Raw genomic sequence first — 23,024 nt, forward strand, 5'->3', positions numbered from 1 at the left:
ATGCACGCATGCACACACGCACGCACACACGCACGCACAGAAGCATAAAAAGAATAGAAGATGGAAAGAATCCGCTGTGGAAAATTTAAGAGTGAAAAGGACATTATACACATCTGTATATTTTAAAATATAGAGAACAAAAACAATTTTTTTTGTTTTTTTTTTTTTTGTTTTTTTTGTTTTTTTTGTTTTTTTGTTTTTGAGACAGAGTTTCTCTGTGTAGCCCTGGCTGTCCTGGAACTCACTTTGTAGACCAGGCTGGCCTCGAACTCAGAAATCTTCCTGCCTCTGCCTCCTGAGTGCTGGGATTAAAGGCATGCGCCACCACGCTCGACATCAAAAACAAATTTTAAAAAGCAATTACATGCAACTAAAAGTCCAAGAAGCAAAGGTGATAGGTAGAGAGGTGCTAACAACTTTTTAGATTGCACTTTACTGTGGCTATGCTTGATTCTGACAATAACTTAAACAGTTGGTGCAATGTCCTTGTACAACTTTTAAAACTGAGCTTGAAGAATTTCCACAAAAAATGTTTATAAATCCAAGAGTTCTAGTCCAATAGTGTAGCACTGAATTGTTTCCTGGAGCTGGCGATACATAGCAGAGACTTCAGAATGTGTGAAGTCGCAGTACACGGGGACTGTTTTCACCATCCCAGGTGTTTTAGCACTCAGCAGACAGACGAGTCTGGTGGAGACTGGAACTGGAAATCAGGTTACCAGCCAAACAAGCCAAAAATCTATCTATTTAGAAGCACAAAATGCTGACAGTTAATATCATGTCCAGAAATAAAAACATTTATTCCCTCAATGCCTCTGATCTCATTAACACAACTAAGGACAAATATCCCATATACAAATGTCACTTAATATCCTTTACTACTCAGCTGTCAATCTAATTTTGACACAACACTGACTTACTTCCCTTACTAGTGTTTCACAGTTTTTCCTATCATCTTAGAGTGACTGTTGCTGGGAAAGGGCACCATGGCCCGTTCCACTTAATAACAAATGGAACTGGCTTACAGCTTCAGAGGTTTAGTCTGTTATCATCATGCTGGGAAGCATGGCAGCACGCAACCAGATATGGTGCTGGGGAAGGAGCTAAGAGCTGTTAAACATTTAGATCATCAGGCAGCAGGAAGAAAGAATGACACTGAGCCTGGCTTGAGCATTTGAGACCTCAAAGCCTACCCCTAGTGACACACTTCCACCAAGAAGACCACACCTACTCCAACTAGGTCACAGCTCTTAATAGTTCCACTGCCTATGAGCTTTCGGGGAACTTTTTAGTTGATATTATATATAGTGCTCTATCTATCTATCTATCTATCTATCTATCTTTCTATCATCTATCTATCTATCTATCTATCTATCTATCATCTGTTTTACAATTTCTCTACAAGAGAAGCCACAATAAAACAGGGCATCTTTTTCTTGTTTACTATTTTCATCAAGTACCTGGTACTAATATCTAGCATGTGGTTGATGCCAAATTAGCATCTTTTAATTAAATGAAAATATGAAGTTTATGTTTCATATAGTAAAAACCTTTCCCAGAGAAGTAATGTGTTCATAGTACATTGGGTCAAGTCTATAACTCAAGTGCTCAGGACAAATAGCATCTGGAGAAGACTTTTGATGGTACTGAGTCTAGGGAAGGCTTAGTAGGTGGTTGACAGTGGCTTAAGTAGCGTTCAATGAAGTCCTTTGTTCTATCTTTTTATAGAGCCTGGTTATTATCTGTGTAGTAGTTCAGTTGCATTACTCAACATAAAGTGCACATACAGCATCTGGTACACAGTTAGTCCCAAGAAAATGTACCATTCCTATTTGTAAATTGACAGGAAAAATCAAGAAAAAGTCTGAAGGAGTCATGGGGACTCATTGCATCTGTCTATTCACACCCACATTCTGCAGAAGTTCATACAGGTGACTTGTTGAATTAGTCTCAACATCAGATTATTTATAATTCAACTGTTATATTAGAAAAATAGTAATGAAAAATGTATCAAAATAAAACCTACTAAATCAAACCATTTAAAAGTCTGTTACTTTATAATTGATGAATCTCATCTTCTACCCATATACACGGTAAAAGGCACTAAGTCACCTAGTATATACCATACGGAACATGCTGCTGACAGTCCACCAGACCAAAGAGCCACTGTTTCTTCTGATTTTTGTTTGACATTTCATACTGATACACAAGTATAAATATGGTGGGTTCCCCCCCCCCAAGAGAGAAAGGATCCCCTGTTCAAAGTCTCTTCTCCTTTTATACTGTCCCCTGATCCTTCCATCAGTATCTTTTTTAGGTAAAGATGTGAACTCCAAACTTGAATGTACATCTCCAGTAAATAATAAAAATGCACTAAATACACTTGGGCAGACCCAGCAAGAACACTAGGCACTCTTCTTCATCAGGATGCCATTTTCTCAACCAAACTGTAGGTTCAGGAATGAACACCCAGCTGATTAAACTGCTGTGTGTTTAGATGCAGGATACATTTCTCTTCCCATTTGTGTATTTCTGGAAAGACAAGGCCTGTTCTACACATACATGATCAGGCTGCACACCATCCATTAGTCTTCTCTTTCTCAACACATTTCTCTCTTACAACATTTCTTCACTCACTCTACAGCTCACCCTGGCTGCCTCACTATCTTCTATACTGTGGTTTATAGATTCTCTGTCTTGCAGAGACCTCTGGGGGTGAGATTCTGAGCTCAAATATCTATTTATGTGTTTAAAAGTGACTCTAAAGCCCTTTGGTGATCCATGTCTGTAATTATAGGATTAGAGAGGTTAGATGAAGAAAGATTCTACTGGGAGTGTAAGTACAGCCTGAGCTATGTGGTAAATCTTTCTAAAATATAGGAAGAAAGGAAGAAAGAAAGAAGGAAAGAAAGAACAAAATAATGAGAGAGAGAGAGGGAAAGAAAGAGAGAGAGGAAGGGAGGAAGAAAGAAGGAAAGAAAGATAGAGAAGAGAAAGAAAGAAAGAAAAAAAGAAAGAAAAGAAAAGAAAAGAAAAGAAAGAATGAAGTAGAGAAAGAAAGAGTGAGCATTAATCTGCCCTTAAAAGATTTAATTGCACATAAGGTGTTTTCTAATGTATTGTATATTATTGTTACAACAAATTAAATGGCTCTTTTTTATATAAGCTAAGTATTCTAATATATGACACCTAAATGAAAGTAGTCTATCAAGTTGATCTTTTTTTACTATTATGTATTTCTATAAATACTTACTACTTCAAAAGCTAATCATTAAATTGCCTTTAAAACTATATGACAATTAGAAGTATATTCATCCTTATGATTTAAAACTGAGTATCTTTTTTAAGCTTCAAGATAAAAATAATCTGAACGTGATACAGAAACTGGGCTTAAAAGAGTTCCTTATCATTTCAGAAAACCAACTCTCTAATGTCAAAGAAATGGAAATTTAACCAGCTGTAGTTCAGTTAGCATCACACCAATCATGGCAAGCAGGCACATCTCCGTGTGAACACTGCCAAAATCACTGTAGGATATTTCCAGTATTTCTGTACTCCATTTAGGAAATTTTGATATATTACATTCAGATTATACTTGATACTTCTCATGCTCCCTTCTCTGTATAAATTTTCATCCAAGAAAAAGACCTCTTAACATACTTACAAAAAATTGCAAAGCTTGATCTCCTTCAGCTGCTTAAATTGATGAAGGGAAAAAAAAAAAAAAGAAAATACAAGGTGTCTAGAGACACAAGGGTTTTAGAACATTTTTGTTAAGCTCAAAAAAAATGTAAAAGATTCTAAAAAGGCACATGTCTTGTCTTTCCAAGAATTTAAATTGTGGATCTTAAAGTATAATCTAGGATGATCTTGGTCAGACTCCTTCAATCCAAAGTCTTAGGATTTGCCTAGAAAGAGAACAATGTGTAACCACATGCTTTTAAAGAATTGAACACATAATATTAGCCAAATATATGTCAGTTTTCATCAATAAATTCATTTTAATAAAACAAACAAACAAACCAACAAAAATATTTCACAGATAGCCTACTCCCAGGATTTATAAAATATAAAGATTTGGGTGAAAGAGTTCAGTTCAAGTGGTATCTTCAGTGAAGAAGAGGCGTTTTATAAAGCTAAGAATGATGCAGGGTGAAAACTAGCATTAAAATATATTTACTGTGTTAATTGTTCCTAGAAGAATGGGTTTTAGACAGAGAGTAAGACCAGTTTTATTGGAATAGTTCTCTACTTGCAAACAGATACTGGTGAAGCTAAATATATAATTCCCAATTAGGACCAGGAATCTCAGCCACTGAAAAACTCTTTGTTAATTCTGGGATCATAAAGTTTGTTCTGTTTTTGTATCACAAACAATTTTTTAAAAGTTTTTAAAGAATTCTATGGTACTTTAATTCTATCAAAAGTTCTAAGAAGGAATTTAAATTGTATTTCAAGTAGAGTCTCTTAATATTAACAAAAAAGTATTGACAATCAGGCAATTTCCAATTTTACTATAAAGGGGGAAATGGCACAAGAGCATTAAAGTCTGAGATTCTCCTCCTCTTGTGTCTACAAGACATGATATTGCCCATTGAGACTATATGCCTTCCTGTGACAGTTGCAGAAATGACTGGAGATTTGCTGCATTCCATCCAAGCCAGCCCTCACTGTCAGCAGAACTGGCACACCACCATCAACAGCAGACTCTTAAATATTTACTATGTGACAGTAAAGAAAATGAGTAAAACACAGGAAAGAGGGACCACAGCAAATGTTAGCTATCCACTGTGTGTTAGTTCCTCCAGAGTTCTTGTATGACAATAACTAGTTGTTTGGCATTTGTCCTGGTTGGGTTCTTTGTCAACTTGACACAAGTCCGAGTCATTTGGGAAGAGGAACTCCAACTGACAAAATGCCTCCATTAAATTTGCCTGTAGACATGTCTGTGAGGCATTTTCTTGACTGAAGATTGATGTGGAAGGGGGTAAAGCCCTCTGGGGGTAACGCCTCCCTTAGCAGGTAGGCCTGTGTTATATAAAGCAAGCAGGCTGAAGCAAACCATGAGGAACAAGGCAGTAAGCAACATTCCTCTACAATCTCCATTTCAGTTCCTGCCTCTAGGTTCCTGAGTTGAGTTCCTGCCCTGATTTCCTTCAGTGATGGAGCATATAACCTGACAATTATATGATGAAATAACCACCACCACCACCCCCGCCGCCCCTGCAAGTTACTCATAGTCATGGCATTTAATCCCAGCAACAGAAAGCTAACTATGGCAGAACCTAAAAGAGTAAAGTGCAAACAGTGAAGACTAGAGGTGCAGCTCTGGGAATGGTCCTAAAGATGCCAGGATGTCAGCTCTGCCCTACAAGTCATAAAGAGCCAATGAGCAAGGTCAGCAGTGACACAATCACCTGAATGTTTGCTAAGTCTCACTTGAGTTACAGCATCTAGACTGAATGTGTGAAGGAGAAGAGAGACCAGTGCAGAGCTCACCACATTTCCAAAGGAATCATAAAAGGTTGAACTAGAAAAGTGATGCCAGCAAAAGTACACTTATGAGATCTTGGTGATTAAATATTGTGGTGGAAGGGGAATGGGAATTACCTATGGTATTACTTAGTAAATATTTACAGCATGCTAAAGTATGGTGGCAATGTTTATAATTGGTATATTAATCCAAACCTACTTAATACTTATGTAAAAGATGTAGGGGTTAGACATTATTAGGAGGTAAATTTTATGAGTGTTTAAAACAACAGATTATCAGCAAAGTTGTCCACAGCTATGCTACTTATCCTTGGTTAAAACATAATTTTACCATGAACAGAAACTCAGATGTTATGCTATTAGCTGCTGCAAGGTAGCAAGGGTAGAAGGAAGATTGAGAAGTGTGGTGCCAATAAGAAAACTGGGCTGGGCGATGAAGGTGAGAATAGTTGACACATTGACTCTCTAGTGAAAACATCCACCAAACTGATGCACTTAAGAATCTGACTCCCTAGAGCAGCAGTTCACAACCTATGCATCTCAATCCCTTTGAGGGTTGCAGATCAGATAACCTGCATATCAGATATTACATTATAATTCATAACCGCAGCAAAATGACACATAAAATAGCAAAGAAAATCATGTTATGGTTGCAGATCACCACAACGTGCAGGACTATATTAAAGGGCCACAGCATTAGGAAGGTTGAGAACCACTGCTCTAGGGTAGGAGTCAGATCAGGAGATCTAAATTGGGTTTATTACCACAGACACAAAAATATAGATGAGCATGATTTGAGATCACTATGAAGGGCATATTGAGAAGTGGAATGGATTCTAAAAATTCTTTAGACAAGATACATGCAAAGGAAAAAGATAACCTTGGAATAAACAAAAACAGCACTGGAAAATTGTATAATAAATGAAGAGAGAGGGAGAAAGTGACAGAGAAAGCAAGGAGAGAAAGACTGAAAAGCAGATAGTTTTAGCCCCATTAAAGTCCTTAATAGCCTCTGAAATAAAAGGTCTTGATATTAAAGAATGGAAGAATATGTAAAGAGAGACAGTAGGCAGGACTTGGCTTAGAAAAAGAAACCTAAAAAAGTAGTTACTTTTCAAAAGTAAGGCAGCCAGCCTCACTGGACACAAAGGAACATTACAAGTTCTTCTGTGGATCGGTGCTTGCATGATGCTCTGAAAGCAGGGTTACATGATAGAAGAAATGCTGCCCCTGTTGTTTTTCTTGTGATTTGTGGAATATGAAAGTCCTGGGAGAGGAGGGAGGGAAGAAGAACAGTCAGAAGGGGAGCCCTGACAAACATAGGCATAAGAATGCAGGTTACTCCATTGTGTAAATGTACCATATTTCCTGTATCCATTCCTCTGTTGAGGGGCATCTGGGTTCTTTCCAGATTTTGGATATTCTAAATAAGGCTGCTATGAACATAGTGGAGCATGTGTTCTTATTACCAGTTGGAACATCTTCTGGGTATATGCCCAGGAGAGGTATTGCTGGATCTTCTCGTAGTACTATGTCCAATTTTCTGAGGAACCGCCAGACTGACTTCCAGAGTGGTTGTACAAGCTTTCAATCCCACCAGCAATGAAGGAGTGTTCCTCTTTCTCCACATCCTCGCCAGCATCTGCTGTCACCTGAATTTTTGATCTTAGCCATTCTGACTGGTGTGAGATGGAATCTCAGGGTTGTTTTGATTTGCATTTCCCTGATGATTAAGGATGTTGAACATCTTTTCAGGTGCTTCTCAGCTATTCGATATTCCTCAGTTGAGAATTCTTTGTTTAGATCTGAGCCCCATTTTTAATGGGGTTATTTGATTTTCTGGACTCCAGCTTCTTGAGCTCTTTGTATATATTGGATATTAGTCCTTTATCAGATTTAGGATTAGTAAAAATCCTTTCCCAACCTGTTGGTGGCCTTTATGTCTTTTGCCTTACAGAAGCTTTGCAATTTTATGAGGTCCCATTTGTCAATTCTTGATCTTACAGTACAATCCATTGCTGTTCTATTTAGGAATTTTTCCCCTGTGCCCATATCTTCAAGGCTTTTCCTCACTTTCTCCTCTATTAATTTCAGTGTCTCTGGTTTTATGTGGATACTTCATTCCTCCTTAGAATAGGAAACAAAATACCCATGAAAGGAGTTACAGAGACAAAGTTTGGAGCTAAGACAGAAGGATGGACTATCCGGAGACTACCTCACTCGGGGACACATCCCATAATCAGCCACCAAACAAAGACATTATTGCATATGCCAGCAAGATTTTGCTGTAAGGACCCTGGTATAGCTGTCTCTTGTGAGGCTATGCCAGTGCCTGGCAAACACAGAAGTAGATGCTCACAGTCATCTATAAAATTGAACACAGGGCCCCCAATGGAGAAGCTAGAAAAAGCACCCAAGGAGCTGAAGGGGTCTGCAACCCTATAGGTGGAACAACAATATGAACTAACCAGTACCCCCAGAGCTCGTGTCTCTAGTTGCATATGTAGCAGAAGATGGCCTAGTCGGCCATCATTGGGAAGAGAGGTCCCTTGGTCTTACAAACTTTATATGTCCCAGTACAGGGGAATGCCTGGGCCAAGAAGTGGGAGTGAGTGGGTAAGGGAACAGGGCAGGGTGAGAATATAGGGGACTTTTGGAATAGCATTTGAAATGTAAATAAAGAAATTATCTAATAATAATAATAATAAAAAGAATGCAGGTTACAAAAAGAAGGAAGACCAAAGTGTGGATACTTTGGACCTTCTTAGAAGCGCAAACAAAATACTCATGGAAGGAGTTACAGAGAAAAAATGTGAAGCAGAGATTGAAAAAAAATGACCATCCAGAAACTGACCCATCTTGAGATCCATCCCATAAACAATCACCACAACCAGACACTATTATGGATGCCAACAAGAGCTTGCGGAAAGGAGCCTGATATACTGTCTCCTGAGGGGTTCTGTCAGTGCCTGGCAAATACAGAAGTGGATGGTCACAGCCATCCATTAGACGGAGCACAAGGCCCCCAGTGAAGGAACTAGAGAATGGACTCAAGGAGTTAGAGAATAGGCTCAAGGAGCTGAAGGGATTTGCAGACTCATAGGAGGAAGAACAATATGAACTAACCAGTATCCCCAGAGGTCCCTGGCACTAAACCACCAACCAAAGAAAACACATTGTGGCACTCATGGCTCTTGCTGCATATGTAGCAGAGGATGGCCTAGTTGGTCATCAATGGGAGGAGAAGCCCCTGGTCCTGTGAAGGTTATATGCCCCAGTATAGGGGACTGCCAGGGCCAGAAAGAGGGAGTGGGTGAGTTGGTGAGCAGGGGGAGGGGGGAAAGTATAGGGGGTTTTCAGAAGGGAAACTAGGAAAGGGGATAACATTTGAAATGTAAATAAAGAAAATATCTAATCAAAAAAGATAATGGAAAAAAAGAATGTATGTTAACAAGATTTCACAGAAGAGGAAAAAAGTCATTAAAGGTTGTGGGGCACAGGAGCAAGTGCTCAGAGAGAAACCTGGGTGCCACTAGGGGGCATCTTTTCATCTAAGCCCAGTGGATTGACAAGAAACCAAAGCAGAAAAACCAGAGCCCAAATCAGTAGGCACGAATGTTTGTTCTACAAACCCCTGAGGTCTCTAAGAGTCAAGAAATAAACAAGGTAATTTTTTATTGTAACAATTCTATACAATTATGTGGCTTTTTCGGGAATAAGTTGGAGATAATATGGAAAGTATGGATGATAAAACAGCCAGTACTGTGAAAGCAGTGTATGCCTCATAGACTCACATTTACAGCCAACAAAAAGAAGTCTCGCCTGGCCCCTCCACAACCCATCCAGCCCCGCCCCCACCCAGCTTTATGGTCAGTCACTCCATAGATATATCGCTGCACTTTGACAAGTTATGAGCCTCTATATAAACCACATCCCACTGCACAAAGTTGCTTTTCTGATAAGGTCTGAGATGTCCTGTATAGAGATACATATTTAGAAGGCAGTTTGATACTGTGTCTATTTAAGAAAATAACAAAAGTAGCTTCATCTCTGGAGTCCATGAGCTCCACAACCTAGCTCTTGGCCAGATTTACAAGACTAGGAATCAACTTCCTCCTGTGGCTAGGGCCTTAAATCTAATCAGAAAGTGTTTTGTATTTTTTTTTAACCTCTATAACATCCATGCTATATATCTTGACAGACTGGTCATTATTATAGCTGGCAGGAATCACAGCTGGGAGAAACTGATGATCACTTTTCTCCCCATAGCAACCTAAAGAGCACCTTCTGGGACTGTGAAAGCAAGCCAGCAGAAAGGAAGTTTCCAGGGCCATATCGGGTTGCTTTTTCAAAGTCCTGTGACTAAAATGTGTGGTATCTTCAGCAAACGGAGTCTTGTCATCAAGTTACACTGAGTAATTAGGATTGATGTCAATAGCTTGCATTTTGAAGGGAGTCTCTTATCCCCTCCCAACGCCCCCCCCTCCCCCGCACCAACAATTGAAAGCCATTATCAATGCATGAATAAAAGTTAATTTTATAAAATTTCCTCCATTGGAGGTTGAGAAGATGTCATGAGGACCTAAGTTCAAATCACTAGCACCCATATAAAAAAGCCCTGTGTGTACTATAACCCCAGCACTCAGAGCTTAGATATAGGAGGGTTTCTAGGATTTCCCGGCCTCCAGCATGGCTCCAAGTTTGGGGAAAGATTCTGTCTCAAGAGAATAAAGCAGAGTAATAGAAGAAGAACCCCAGCATCCTGTTCTGGTCCTTGCATATTCACAGCTCCACATATACCATGTTTGCCTAAATTACACATATATACAGATATATGTGATGTATAAAGATATGATATACACCACCTGGCCCAGGAGGGCTTTGCCTCAGCATCGGCGGGAGCCATCTTGGATCAGGGACTCCGCCGAAAGTAGTCTGCACAGTTGAGAGTGTGCACTACAGAAGCTAACAGCTTCTGGGATAGGGGGAGCCACAGAGCTTCTGAGGCAGCCCCCTATTCAGGCTCCAGACATATGGCCACCTTCCTGGCCAGAGGATAGGTGTCTGCCCGGCCCGGGAGGGCTTTCCCTCAGCAACGGCAGAAGCCATCTTGGTTCCAAGACTACGGCAAAAGTAGTCTGCGCAGGTGAGAGTGTGGACTACAGAAGCTAACAGCTTCTGTGACAGGCCAAAGCAACACAGCTTCTGGGAAAGGTGCTGTTTTGAGCCTTCATCTTCGGCCAGGAGGGAGGTCCAAATGCCAGATATCTGTGCACCTTCCCTGTAAGAGGAGAGCTTGCCTGCAGAGAGTGCTCTGAGCACTGAAACTCAGAAGAGAGAGTTAGTCTCTCAGGTCTGCTGATAGAAGTTAACAGAATCACCAGAGGAACAATCTCTAAACAGAGACAACTATAACAACTAACTCCAGAGATTACCAGATGGTTAAAGGTAAACATAAGAATCTTAATAACAGAAACCAAAACCACTCACCATCGTCAGAACCCAGCACTCCCACTTCACCCAGTCCAGGGCACCCCAACACACCTGAAAAGCTAGACCCGGATTTAAAAGCATATCTCAGGATGATGGTAGAGGACATCAAGAAGGGATTTAATAACTCACTTAAAGAAATACAGGAGAACACTGCTAAACAGGTAGAAGACCTTAAAGAGGAAGCACAAAAATCCCTTAAAGAATTGCAGGTAAACACAACCAAACAGGTGATGGAATTGAATAAAACCATCCAAGACCTAAAAAGGGAAGTAGACACAATAAAGGAAACCCAAAGTGAGACAACACTGGAGATAGAAAACCTAGGAAAGAAATCTGGAACCATAGATGCAAGCATCAGCAACACAATACAAGAGATGGAAGAGAGAATCTCAGGTACAGATGATTCCATAGAGAACATCGGCACAACAATCAAAGAAAATGGAAAATGCAAGAAGATCCTAACTCAAAACATCCAAAAAAACCAGGACACAATGAGAAGACCAAACCTACGGATAATAGGAGTAAATGAGAATGAAGATTTTCAAGTCAAAGGACCAGCAAATATCTTCAACAAAATTATAGAAGAAAACTTGCCAAACCTAAAAAAAGAGATGCCCATGAACATACAAGAAGCCTACAGAACTCCAAATAGACTGGACCAGAAGAGGAATTCCACGCAACACATAATAATCAGAACAACAAATGCACTAAATAAAGATAGAATATTAAAAGCAGTAAGGGAAAAAGGTCAAGTAACATATAAAGGCAAGCCTATCAAAATTACACCAGATTTTTAACCAGAGACTATGAAAACCAGAAGAGCCTGGACAGATGATATACAGACACTAAGAGAATACAAATGCCAGCCCAGGCTACTATACCCAGCCAAACTCTCAATTACCATAGATGGAGAAACCAAAGTATTCCACGACAAAACCAAATTCACACATTATCTTTCCACAAATCCAGCCCTTCGAAGGATAATATCAGAAAAAAAAAAAAAAACAAGACAAGGACTGAAAGCACGTTCTAGAAAAAGCAAGAAGGTAATCCCTCAACAAACCTAAAAGAAGACAGTCACAAGAACAGAATGCCAACTGTAACAACAAAAATAATAGGAAGCAACAATTACTTTTCCTTAATATCTCTTAATATTAATGGACACACCTCCCCAATAAAAAGACATAGACTACCAGACTGGCTACACAAACAGGACCCAACATTTTGCTGTTTACAGGAAACTCATCTCACAGAAAAAGATAGACACTACTTCAGAATGAAAGGCTGGAAAACAATTATCCAAGCAAATGGTCTGAAGAAACAAGCTGGAGTAGCCATTCTAATATCTAATAAAATGGACTTCCAACAAAAAGTAATCAAAAAAGACAAGGAGGGGCACTTCATACTCATGAAAGGTAAAATCATCCAAGAGGAACTATCAATTCTGAATATCTATGCTCCAAATACAAGGGCAGCCACATTCATTAAAGAAACTTTAGTAAAGCTCAAAGCACACATTGCACCTCACACAATAATAGTGGGAGACTTCAACACACCACTTTCATCAATGGACAGATCGTGGAAACAGAAACTAAACAGGGACACAGTGAAACTAACAGAAGTTATGAAACAAATGGACCTGACAGATATCTACAGAACATTTTATCCTAAAACAAAAGGATATACCTTCTTCTCAGCACCTCATGGTACCTTCTCCAAAGCTGACCATATACTTGGTCACAAAACAAGACTCAACATATACAAAAATATTGAAATTGTCCCATACATCCTATCAGATCACCATGGACTAAGGCTGATCTTCAATAACACAATAAATAATAGAAAGCCAACATTCACGTGGAAACTGAACAACACTCTTCTCAATGATACCTTGGTCAAGGAAGGAATAAAGAAAAAAATTAAGGACATTTGGAGTTTAATGAAAATGAAGCCACAACATACCCAAACTTATGGGACACAATGAAAGCATTTCTAAGAGGAAAACTCATAGCTCTGAGTGCCTCCAAAAAGAAACTAGAGACAGAACACACTAGCGGCTTGACAAAACACCTAAAAGCTCTAGAAAAAAAAAGGAAGCAAGTTCACCCAAGAGGAGTAGATGGCAGGAAATAATCAATTCAGGGGAGAAATCAACCCAGCGGAAACAAGAAGAACTATTCAAAGAATCAACCAATCGAGGAGCTGGTTCTTTGAAAAAATCAACAAGAGAGATAAACCCTTAGCCAGACTCACTAGAGGGCACAGGGAAAGCATCCTAATTAACAAAATCAGAAATGAAAAGGGAGACATAACAACAGATCCTGAAGAAATCCGAAACACCATCAGATCCTTCTACAAAAGGCTATACTCAACAAAACTGGAGAACCTGGATGAAATGGACAAGTTTCTAGACAGATATCAGGTACCAAAGTTAAATCAAGATCAGGTTAATGATCTAAACAGTCCTATATCCCCTAAAGAAATAGAAGCAGTCAGTAATAGTCTCCCAACCAAAAAAAGCCTAGGACCAGATGGGTTTAGTGCAGAGTTCTATCAGACCTTCAAAGAAGATCTAATCCCAGTTCTTCACAAACCATTCCACAAAATAGAAACAGAAGGTACTCTACCCAACTCATTCTATGAAGCCACAATTACTCTGATACCTAAACCACAAAAAGACCCAACAAAGATAGAGAACTTCAGAACAATTTCCCTTATGAATATCGATGCAAAAATCCTCAATAAAGTTCTTGCTAACCGAATCCAAGAACACATCAAAACAATCATCCATCCTGAACAAGTAGGTTTCATCCCAGGGATGCAGGGATGGTTCAATATACGGGAATCCATCAACGTAATCCAGTATATAAACAAACTCAAAGACAAAAACCACATGATCATCTCCTTAGATGCAGAAAAAGCATTTGACAAAATCCAACACCCATTCATGATAAAAGTCTTGGAAAGATCAGGAATTCAAGGCCCATACCTAAACATGATAAAAGCAATCTACAGCAAACCAGTAGCCAACATCAAAGTAAATGGTGAGAAGCTGAAAGCAATCCCACTAAAATCAGGGACTAGACAAGGCTGTCCACTCTCTCCCTACCTATTCAACATTGTACTTGAAGTCCTAGCCAGAACAATTTGACAACAAAAGGATATCAAGGGGATAAAAATTGGAAAGGAAGAGGTCAAATTACCACTTTTTGCAGATGATATGCTAGTGTATATATTAGTGACCCTAAAAATTCCACCAGAGAACTCCTAAGCCTGACAAACAGCTTCAGTGAAGTAGCTGGATATAAAATTAACTCAAACAAGTCAATGGCCATTCTGTACACAAAGGATAAACAGGCTGAGAAAAAAATTAGGGAAACAATACTCTTCTCAATAGTCACAAATAATATAAAATACCTTGGCGTGACTCTAACTAAGGAAGTGAAAGATCTGTATAAGAACTTCAAGTCTTTGAAGAAAGAAATTAAAGAAGATCTCAGAAGATGGAAAGATCTCCCATGCTCATGGATTGGCAGGATTAATATAGTAAAAATGGCTATCTTGTCAAATGCAATCTACAGATTCAATGCAATCCCCATCAAAATTCCAGCTCAATTCTTCAACGAATTAGAAAGGGCAATTGGTAGATTCATCTGGAATAACAAAAAACCTAGGATAGCAAAAAGTCTTCTCAAGGATAAAAGAACCTCTGGGGGAATCACCATGCCTGATCTAAAGCTGTACTACAGAGCAATTGTGATAAAAACTGCATGGTACTGGTATAGCGACAGACAAGTAGACCTATGGAATATAATTGAAGACCCAGAGATGAACCCACACACCTATGGTCACTTGATCTTTGACAAGGGAGCTAAAACCATCCAGTGGAAAAAGGACAGCATTTTCAACAAGTGGTGCTGGCACAACTGGTTGTTATCATGTAGAAGAATGCAAATTGATCCATTCCTATCTCCTTGTACTAAGATCAAATTTAAGTGGATTAAGGAACTCCACATAAAACCAGAGACACTGAAACTTATAGAGGAGAAAGTAGGGAAAAGCCTCGAAGATATGGGTACAGGGGAAAAATTCCTGAATAGAAGAGCAATGGCTTGTGCTGTAAGATCGAGAATCGATAAATGGGACCTCATAAAGTTGCAAAGCTTCTGCAAGGCAAAAGACACCATCAATAAGACAAAAAGGCCAACAACAGATTGGGAAAGTATCTTTACCTATCCTAAATCAGATAGGGGACTAATATCCAATATATATAAAGAACTCAAGAAGGTGGACTCCAGAAAATCAAATAACCGCATTAAAATATGGGGCTCAGAGCTGAACAAAGAATTCTCACCTGAGGAATACTGAATGGCAGAGAAGCACCTGAAAAAATGTTCAACATCCTTAATCAAAATCAAAACAACCCTGAGATTCCACCTCACACCAGTCAGAATGGCTACGATCAAAAATTTATGTGACGCTAGATGCTGGCAAGGTCATGGAGAAAGAGGAACACTCCTCCATTGTTGGTGGGATTGCAAGCTTGTACAACCACTCTGAAAATCAGTCTGGCAGTTCCTCAGAAAATTGAACATAGTACTACCAGAGGATCCCACAATACCTCTCCTGGGCATATATCCAGAAGATGTCCCAACTGGTAAGAAGGACACATGCTCCACTATGTTCATAGCAGCCTTATTTATAATAGCCAGAAGCTGGAAAGAACCCAGATGCCCCTCAACAGAGGAATGGATACAGAAAATGTGGTACATTTACACAATGGTACTCACCTACTAAAAAAAATGAATTCATGAAATTCCTAGGCAAGTGGATGGACCTGGAGGACATCATCCTGAGTGAGGTAACCCAATCACAAAGGAACTCACACAATATGTATTCACTGATAAGTGGATTTTAGCCCAGAAACTTAGGATACCCAAGATATAAGTAAGATACAATTTGCTAAATGCATGAAACTCAAGAAGAACGAAGACCAAAGTGTGGACACTTTGCCCCTTCCTAGAATTGGGAACAAAACACCCATGGAAGGAGTTACAGAGACAAAGTTTGGAGCTGTGACAAAAGGATGGTCCATCTAGAGACTGCAATATCCGGGGATCCATCCCATAATCAGCTTCCAAACGCTGACACCATTGCATACATTAGCAAGATTTTGCTGAAAGGACCCAGATATAGCTGTCTCTTGTTAGACTATGTCGGGGCCTAGCAAACACAGAAGTGGATGCTCACAGTCAGCTATTGGATGGATCACAGGGCCCCCAATGGAGGAGCTAGATAAAGTACCCAAGGAGCTAAAGGGTCTGCAATCCTATAGGTGGAACAACAATATTAAATAACCAGTACCCCCTGGAGCTCATGTCTCTAGCTGCATATGAATCAGAAGATGGCCTAGTTGGCTATCAGTGGAAAGAGAGGCCCATTGGTCATGCAAACTTTATATGCCTCAGTACAGGGGAACGACAGGGCCAAGAAGTAGGAGTGGGTGGGTGGGGGAGTGTATGGGGGACTCTTGGGATAGATTTAGAAATGTAAATGAAATAAATACCCAATTTTAAAAAAAGATATGATATACAAACACACAAACATGCAGATATCCTGACCCTAGACATCCTGTGTTAGAAAACAGAATGTACACATAGAACATTTTGCCCATCACCAACCACAGAGGGTTGTCACTCACAAGTATGTGTGTGATTTGTCACAACTGTAACAGGAACCATGTACCCCACCCCAAGAGAACACTATTTTCATCTGAAGAATGGCTGAAAGACAGATATCTACACTTACTTGAAAAATATGTTTGGCTGCTATTTTCTTTAAAATGAAGACAGTGGATGTATCACCTCAAGTATGACTGTAACTATTGATTATCAGGGAAGAGATTCTGGTTTCCCAACAAAATTGGAAAATAAAAAAATTTGATAGTGCCACAATATTAGGAATTTCTCCAACATAGTTAGTGGTGGTATTAACAAGTGTGAATAGCTATTAGTGGAACAGGGTCCTTTTGGCATTTGGAAAGTGATAGAATGCCATGAATAGCCTCAAATTACCATTTGGCATTATTATAAAGTCATGATTAAGTTTCACTCAAAATAGGAGACCAGCTCATGGGAGTGTGAGTACCACAAGATTTAAGAATTATTTGTGTAGTTTCAAGTCCTATTACCCAGCTTCCCTTTAAGACATGATGATTGACTGAGTTTAGTATCAAAGGAAGATAGCCACAATTATTTATAAAGACCACTAAATTTTTCTCTTCTTTCCAACCACAAATCTAATGTGAACATTCTTTCCTTTTCTTCATATACTTCATCCACCTGTGTTGTGCCTGATTGAGATAGAACCTAACTACCTACCTCCAATTCATATAGTTGAAAGAATGGTCCAGCCATATTGCCACTCTTCCTACTACATATCTTTTTGCTGATCCTGGGAAAAAATTTGGGATGACATCCCTTAAAAATCAACAAAATTATTTGTTTTTCTGTGTCATATTTGTGTTGTTGATTTTGCTAAATTGGTAAAGAAATGTGGTTTTCTAAACTTTTTAGTTTTAACTTCTAATGTGATAAATTATGATTAAAAAAAAACCCACTGTATTAGGTAGTTTTCTCATTACTGCAACCAAGTACCTGGCAAGATGCACAGTTAAAAAGGATGGGTTTATTTGGACTTAAAGTGTGAGGGAATACAGGCATGGTATCAGGAGTGACCATGTTGCAACTGCAATGCAAAGCATTGAATGGTTATGAATTGGTGCTGGGTTATAAAACCCCAGGGATACTCTCCCAGTAGCAATTTTCTCTATTAAACCTTACCCTCTATAGGTTCTGCAGCATCAGCGGCTGAGGGCCAAAAGTTCTAACACTTGAGCTGTGTGGCATTTTTTACATTCAAGCCATAACACCTGCATAAACAGAAGTTTTTGTGAATGCTCAATAATTTTTAAGTGAGACTGATAAAGAGTAACCACTGTTCAAGTGTAAACTGATGGGAGACTCTACTGGGCTCATGACAAAACTATCTACAGCCAGAAAATAAAGAATACAACCCACTTTTTAAAATAAACTCCACACTTTATGAATTTAGCTTTTTATTTTGTAAGCTCTAAACCAAGGAATCTTACTACATCTTATTGAAGTCTTATGCACCATTCCAGTAGCCTAAAAATAAAATTGTATCAAAATTCAATTGTCTTCTAATTAGCTATGCACATTCAAATGTTAATACTGGAATGTAGCTACAAAACACTCAACAAGCTCTCCAGATGAAACACTGCATGGCCTTCTTTCTTTGAGCTGGTAACCACTGTAATTAGTCCATGTATAGTATTTATGACTCCAGTTCTCATTAATAGCTGTTAATCATGTGTTCCATTAACAGCCACTCTCAAAATCAGGACTACACTCTGAAAATAAGTGTACATTGGTGGCAATTATGCAAATACCTAAAGCCAATAGACACTGAAACCCAAAAAAGAGGAGTGACTTTTAGCCCATTGCAGAATCTATCCAATATGGTGACAGTGCATTTTTAAGCAAATCATTTCATTAAAACGTTTTACTATTTAGGCTTTGATAGCAAAATTAAACCTAGACCAGTAGGTAATAAACTATTTTTGATTCATACAAAAAAACCAAGGTTTAGCAAGAAACATCAGTGGAAAGGCAGATATTCCCACAGACAAAATACTAAGGCTCTAGAAAATTAAAGTTTAGAATACAGGCTATATAAAATATTTAGAATTTCAGTTTGCTGAGTCATTTTTGAATAGTCTGCTTCTTTTTGTGGGAGATTTAAGCCTTCATGAAGAGCTTCAGCTCTCCTTGGAAAGAAATGGAGAAAACTAAGAAATAACATAAGTTGAACTTTGGTCCTTGTAGTGTCTATTGAGTACTACGAAGTTATTATTTCTGTGTAACGTTTCAATAAGTTTTTCAAGGCCAACTTAATATTCATATTTAACTGATAAACTATATTTAGCTGTATTTTGTCAATATATATAGAATGAATAAAACATATAGAAAATAGGAAGAGAGAGAGAGAGGGATGGGTGGGTGGGTGGGTGGGTGGGTAGACAGATAGACAGAGAGACAGACAGATAGATAAGAGAGAGAGAGAGAGAGAGAGAGAGAGAGAGAGAGAGAGGGAGAGAGAGAGAGAGAGAGAGAGAGAGAGAGAGATGAAATGATGTTTAGGAAATGTTTCATTCTAGGGTAATTGAAGGATGGTAATTATTCTCAGTGAAGCACACAAAAGAGCAATAGAACGGAAATATTGATCTCAGATGAGAACATATGGTTGGACAAAATTCAGGTTTGTACTCTGAGAAGAAGACTGAGGTAAAGTAGCATCACACTGCGAGAGATTACAGGGCTAGATCACAAAATGATCTGATAGCAAAGGCAGCAGTAAGCACCACAAGTCAACCTGTCATTCACAAGAAGGGGGTAAAGATGGTTCTGTGTGTCCTGGGGAGACCGATGAATGTGAGCACACAGATTTCAGCTCAGCCATATGAACTGACACACTTATTCCGAAGAGAATATATTTAAAGGTATTTTAGCAGCCTCTAGAAAACCTTATCTACATTACTGCTGAAATGACACCCTTTAACGCAAAAGGGGACAAATAATACTGAACGTTGGCCAAAAGTCTACAATAGTTGAGCTGTGTGTTATCTTTTTTTCAGAATGATTGCTTAAAAGTAAAAATATATGTTCCTTCTAAGCTTGCTTCCCCACAGTCTGTGAGAATTCAGTTAAACTTTCTACAACCAAATGGGAGCGGGGACATTTATTTCCAGTATTTATAGTTAAAACTATGGGTATGCGCATGGCATGCATATGCATACACAGTGTTGAGACGAAACCACACTACTGCTGAATTTACGATTGTATTCCTTCAGAAGCACTTGTGAACTTAGACATGAGATCTAACATTTTTTAAATGCATTCTTGCTCCTCAAGGATCTTGCTTAAGGCCATTTCACACTCAAAAGAGCTGTGGAGTTTCTTTTGGATTCTCTATAGTGGGAAGAAAAAACATTTCTGCTTGATTCAGTAACCTGCTCCCCAGAAGCTCGGGAGAGTGGAGGCAGTGCGAAAGCTTAGGATAAATCTTCCTAAGCAGGTCCAGGAGAGTAGACCTGGCATGGGTAGTGGGTTCCTTATTTACAGGTTATCACCCCTCCTCCCTCACATCTCTAATGTGTTCTTATGCTTCTTCTTCACTAGGAAAAAAATCAGATGCAAATAGACCTTCTAACCTAAGAGAAATTGAAGGAGTGGGGGCACATGAAACAGGCTTCTTTCACAAAAATTTTCTCTTTTAGAAAAAGACAATTGTTTCTTTGAACAGGTTTGTGGGGTTGATTTTTTGAGGAACTAAAGGGGTTTTTTGTTTTGTTTTGTTTTGGTTTGTTTGTTTGTTTTCCCTCAGATATGGGGATGTGGGTAAAGGACAACATTAATAACCCTCCAGTCCTAATTAATTGCATATGGTTAGTTGAGTCGGAAGAGTGTTGAGGTATAAGGGTCATTGAGATTTTAACAGACCAACGACTTTCCTGGCTGATGCAAACAACCTAATGCATGGTTGTTACAAAGAAACTTAGAGTCTCTCTTCCCACCCTCTCTGCAGCATCCCCGCTTCTGCTCCCCCCCCCCCTACCCCAATTTACACTCCTTTACACGGAAGTGCATAGAGACTGAGGAGGCTGATTCTGAGTTGCTTTGCGCACAATCCACTCCTTCTCTCTCCTCCCTCCCCTCTAGCCTCTGGATCCCTCACAGCCCATGCTCCCTCCCTTCCACTCAGAGAGTGGCGCTTTGGGGATGCTAAGGATGCGCCTCCGTGTACTTCTAAGGTGGGAGGGGGCTACAAGCAGAGGAGAATATCGGACGCTCAGACGTTCCATTCTGCCTGCCGCTCTTCTCTGGTTCCACTAGGGCTTGTCCTTGTAAGAAACTGACGGAGCCTAGGGCAGCTGTGAGAGGAAGAGGCTGGGGCGCCTGGAACCCGAACACTCTTGAGTGCTCTCAGTTACAGCCTACCGAGTCCGCAGCAAGCATTCAGAACCATGGACAGCAGCGCCGGCCCAGGGAACATCAGCGACTGCTCTGACCCCTTAGCTCCTGCAAGTTGCTCCCCAGCACCTGGCTCCTGGCTCAACTTGTCCCACGTTGATGGCAACCAGTCCGACCCATGCGGTCCTAACCGCACGGGGCTTGGCGGGAGCCACAGCCTGTGCCCTCAGACCGGCAGCCCTTCCATGGTCACAGCCATCACCATCATGGCCCTCTATTCTATCGTGTGTGTAGTGGGCCTCTTTGGAAACTTCCTGGTCATGTATGTGATTGTAAGGTAAGGCATGTTCTGAATACCTAGTTCCGCAGGGGGGAGGGGACAAAGCTCCCCCATGAGTGACAGAGGAGAAGTAAACAGGGTACAAAGAGGGGGTGGTTTGAATAGAGTATTTGCTGTTTGTGTGTGAGCTTTTACTTTTCTGGGTTTTGTTGGTTGGTTGGTTTTATTTTTCTCCCTCTCCTTGAAAAAGCAGTGTTCAAGATTCCAAAGACAAGACATTTCTTTGGCCAAAACTATTAAGATGTGGTGGTGGGAGGCTCCATCTTGGATCCCCTTTTTATTCTAAGCCAAGAGGGTCTTTGAAGCATGTTTTGCAGTCAATCCTCCCTCTGGATGAGCTGTAAGAATAGGAAATTGTAAACAGTGAGGAGGGGAACCTTGTTTGCTTCTCCTAACTGAAAGACAGAGGCTTCACAGTAAGTTAAAGAGATAAACTCGATAACTTTTTTAGACCTGCTGGTTTAGGCTAGACTACAGTCCCACCACTTCTATATTCTGGGAGCCTTTATCTTACTCTTCTTCCATCCTGAGGCTGCCCCAGGTGGAGGAAGCTTTCCTGCCATCTCTCCTGGGCAGGGTAGCTTAAAGGTAGCAAGTAAGCTGTTGTGATGTTTAGCCCAGTACAGTACTTTCTTCCTGCAGTTCTGCTGAGGGAGTTCCAAGTGGGATCTGGAATTGCTGGGTAGCTCAGGGCATAACTATTTCTTCAGTGCTTGCAAACATGAGAAGCAATTAAGGAAGTTAAAAGCAGCAACGTTCAGGATGGTCTAGAGAGGAAAGTATCTCTATCTAGTGAAATTACTTTCAAAGAGTTTGAACAGAAAGAGTCTGCTTTCTGTTGTTTTGGGTGCTCCAGATGAATTCAGCAAAGATTGAACGTGATATTGTGTTGGCTGAGTTACATCTTCAGATTCAGCCTGTTACTGTGGAGTACTTATCTATCCACTTCTGATAAAGTAGATGGATACCCCAGCACTTTAAAATGGCTCCTGATTTGAGTTTTCTTCCCAGTGGGGTTATGTGGCATCATGAGCTTGGCACTTCCATGTTTAGTTACAATATTTGCTTCACCTATTCAACACACATGTCTCAGGCTTCCACAGAGTGCTCAGAGTCCCTGAAAGATCATTTCCCTCATTATGCTTTTATTCCCAAGGTACTGCAAATTGCTTGTCTGATTTCTTTAATTAATGATTGTTTAAAGTAAAGCTGATTTCTCTGGTCTTTGGGTGAAGGATGTGTCTCTGAGAAAAGAGCACCATCTATTGAAAGGAAGGCTAACAGCAGAAGAAAAACACAGGCAGAGAATCAATATAGAAATGTATGCTTTGAGACATTTATTCTCTGTGATTCAAAACAGAGATTCAAATTAGAGATTCAGTCAGTCTCATCACACAGTTACAGCAGTAATTAAAAGATGGCTTTTGGTAAGGAAAATATGCTATTCATTGTTCCTGGGGGGTAAAAACAGAATCATAAAATGAGAGAACTGAAATGTTCTTAGGGTTTTCTATGCTAGACAATTGAACCAATACAAAGAAATCATTTTTTTTTTAACTGAGACAAGATATTTACTAGTTCACTGCCCATGGCTGTCACTGTGCTCACATAATTTTCTGTTTATTAGGATATATACATTGATGGTT

General features: G+C 39.7%; 1 protein-coding gene across 15 annotated transcripts in view; it reads left to right on the top strand.

Annotated features, from left to right (window-relative positions):
- Positions 1-23,024, top strand: part of Oprm1 (opioid receptor, mu 1) — a 279,617-nt gene that overhangs the window by 9,191 nt on the left and 247,402 nt on the right. For 6 of the 15 annotated variants that reach the window (NM_001304955.1, NM_001304950.1, NM_001302793.1 and 3 more), the window contains exon 1: positions 20,787-21,375. The exons of 3 other annotated variants lie outside the window; for them this stretch is intronic. In NM_001304955.1, coding sequence (NP_001291884.1) covers positions 21,092-21,375 — 284 coding nt within the window. In that variant the 5' untranslated portion in view covers positions 20,787-21,091. Of the gene's footprint in view, positions 1-20,695; positions 21,376-23,024 lie in introns of those variants that run through there. 6 more of the 15 variants (XM_006512437.4, XM_017313827.2, XM_017313826.2 and 3 more) reach the window with 3 other exon arrangements.

This window comes from Mus musculus, chromosome 10 (assembly GCF_000001635.26).
Source record: "Mus musculus strain C57BL/6J chromosome 10, GRCm38.p6 C57BL/6J".
Lineage (NCBI taxonomy): Eukaryota > Metazoa > Chordata > Mammalia > Rodentia > Muridae > Mus > Mus musculus.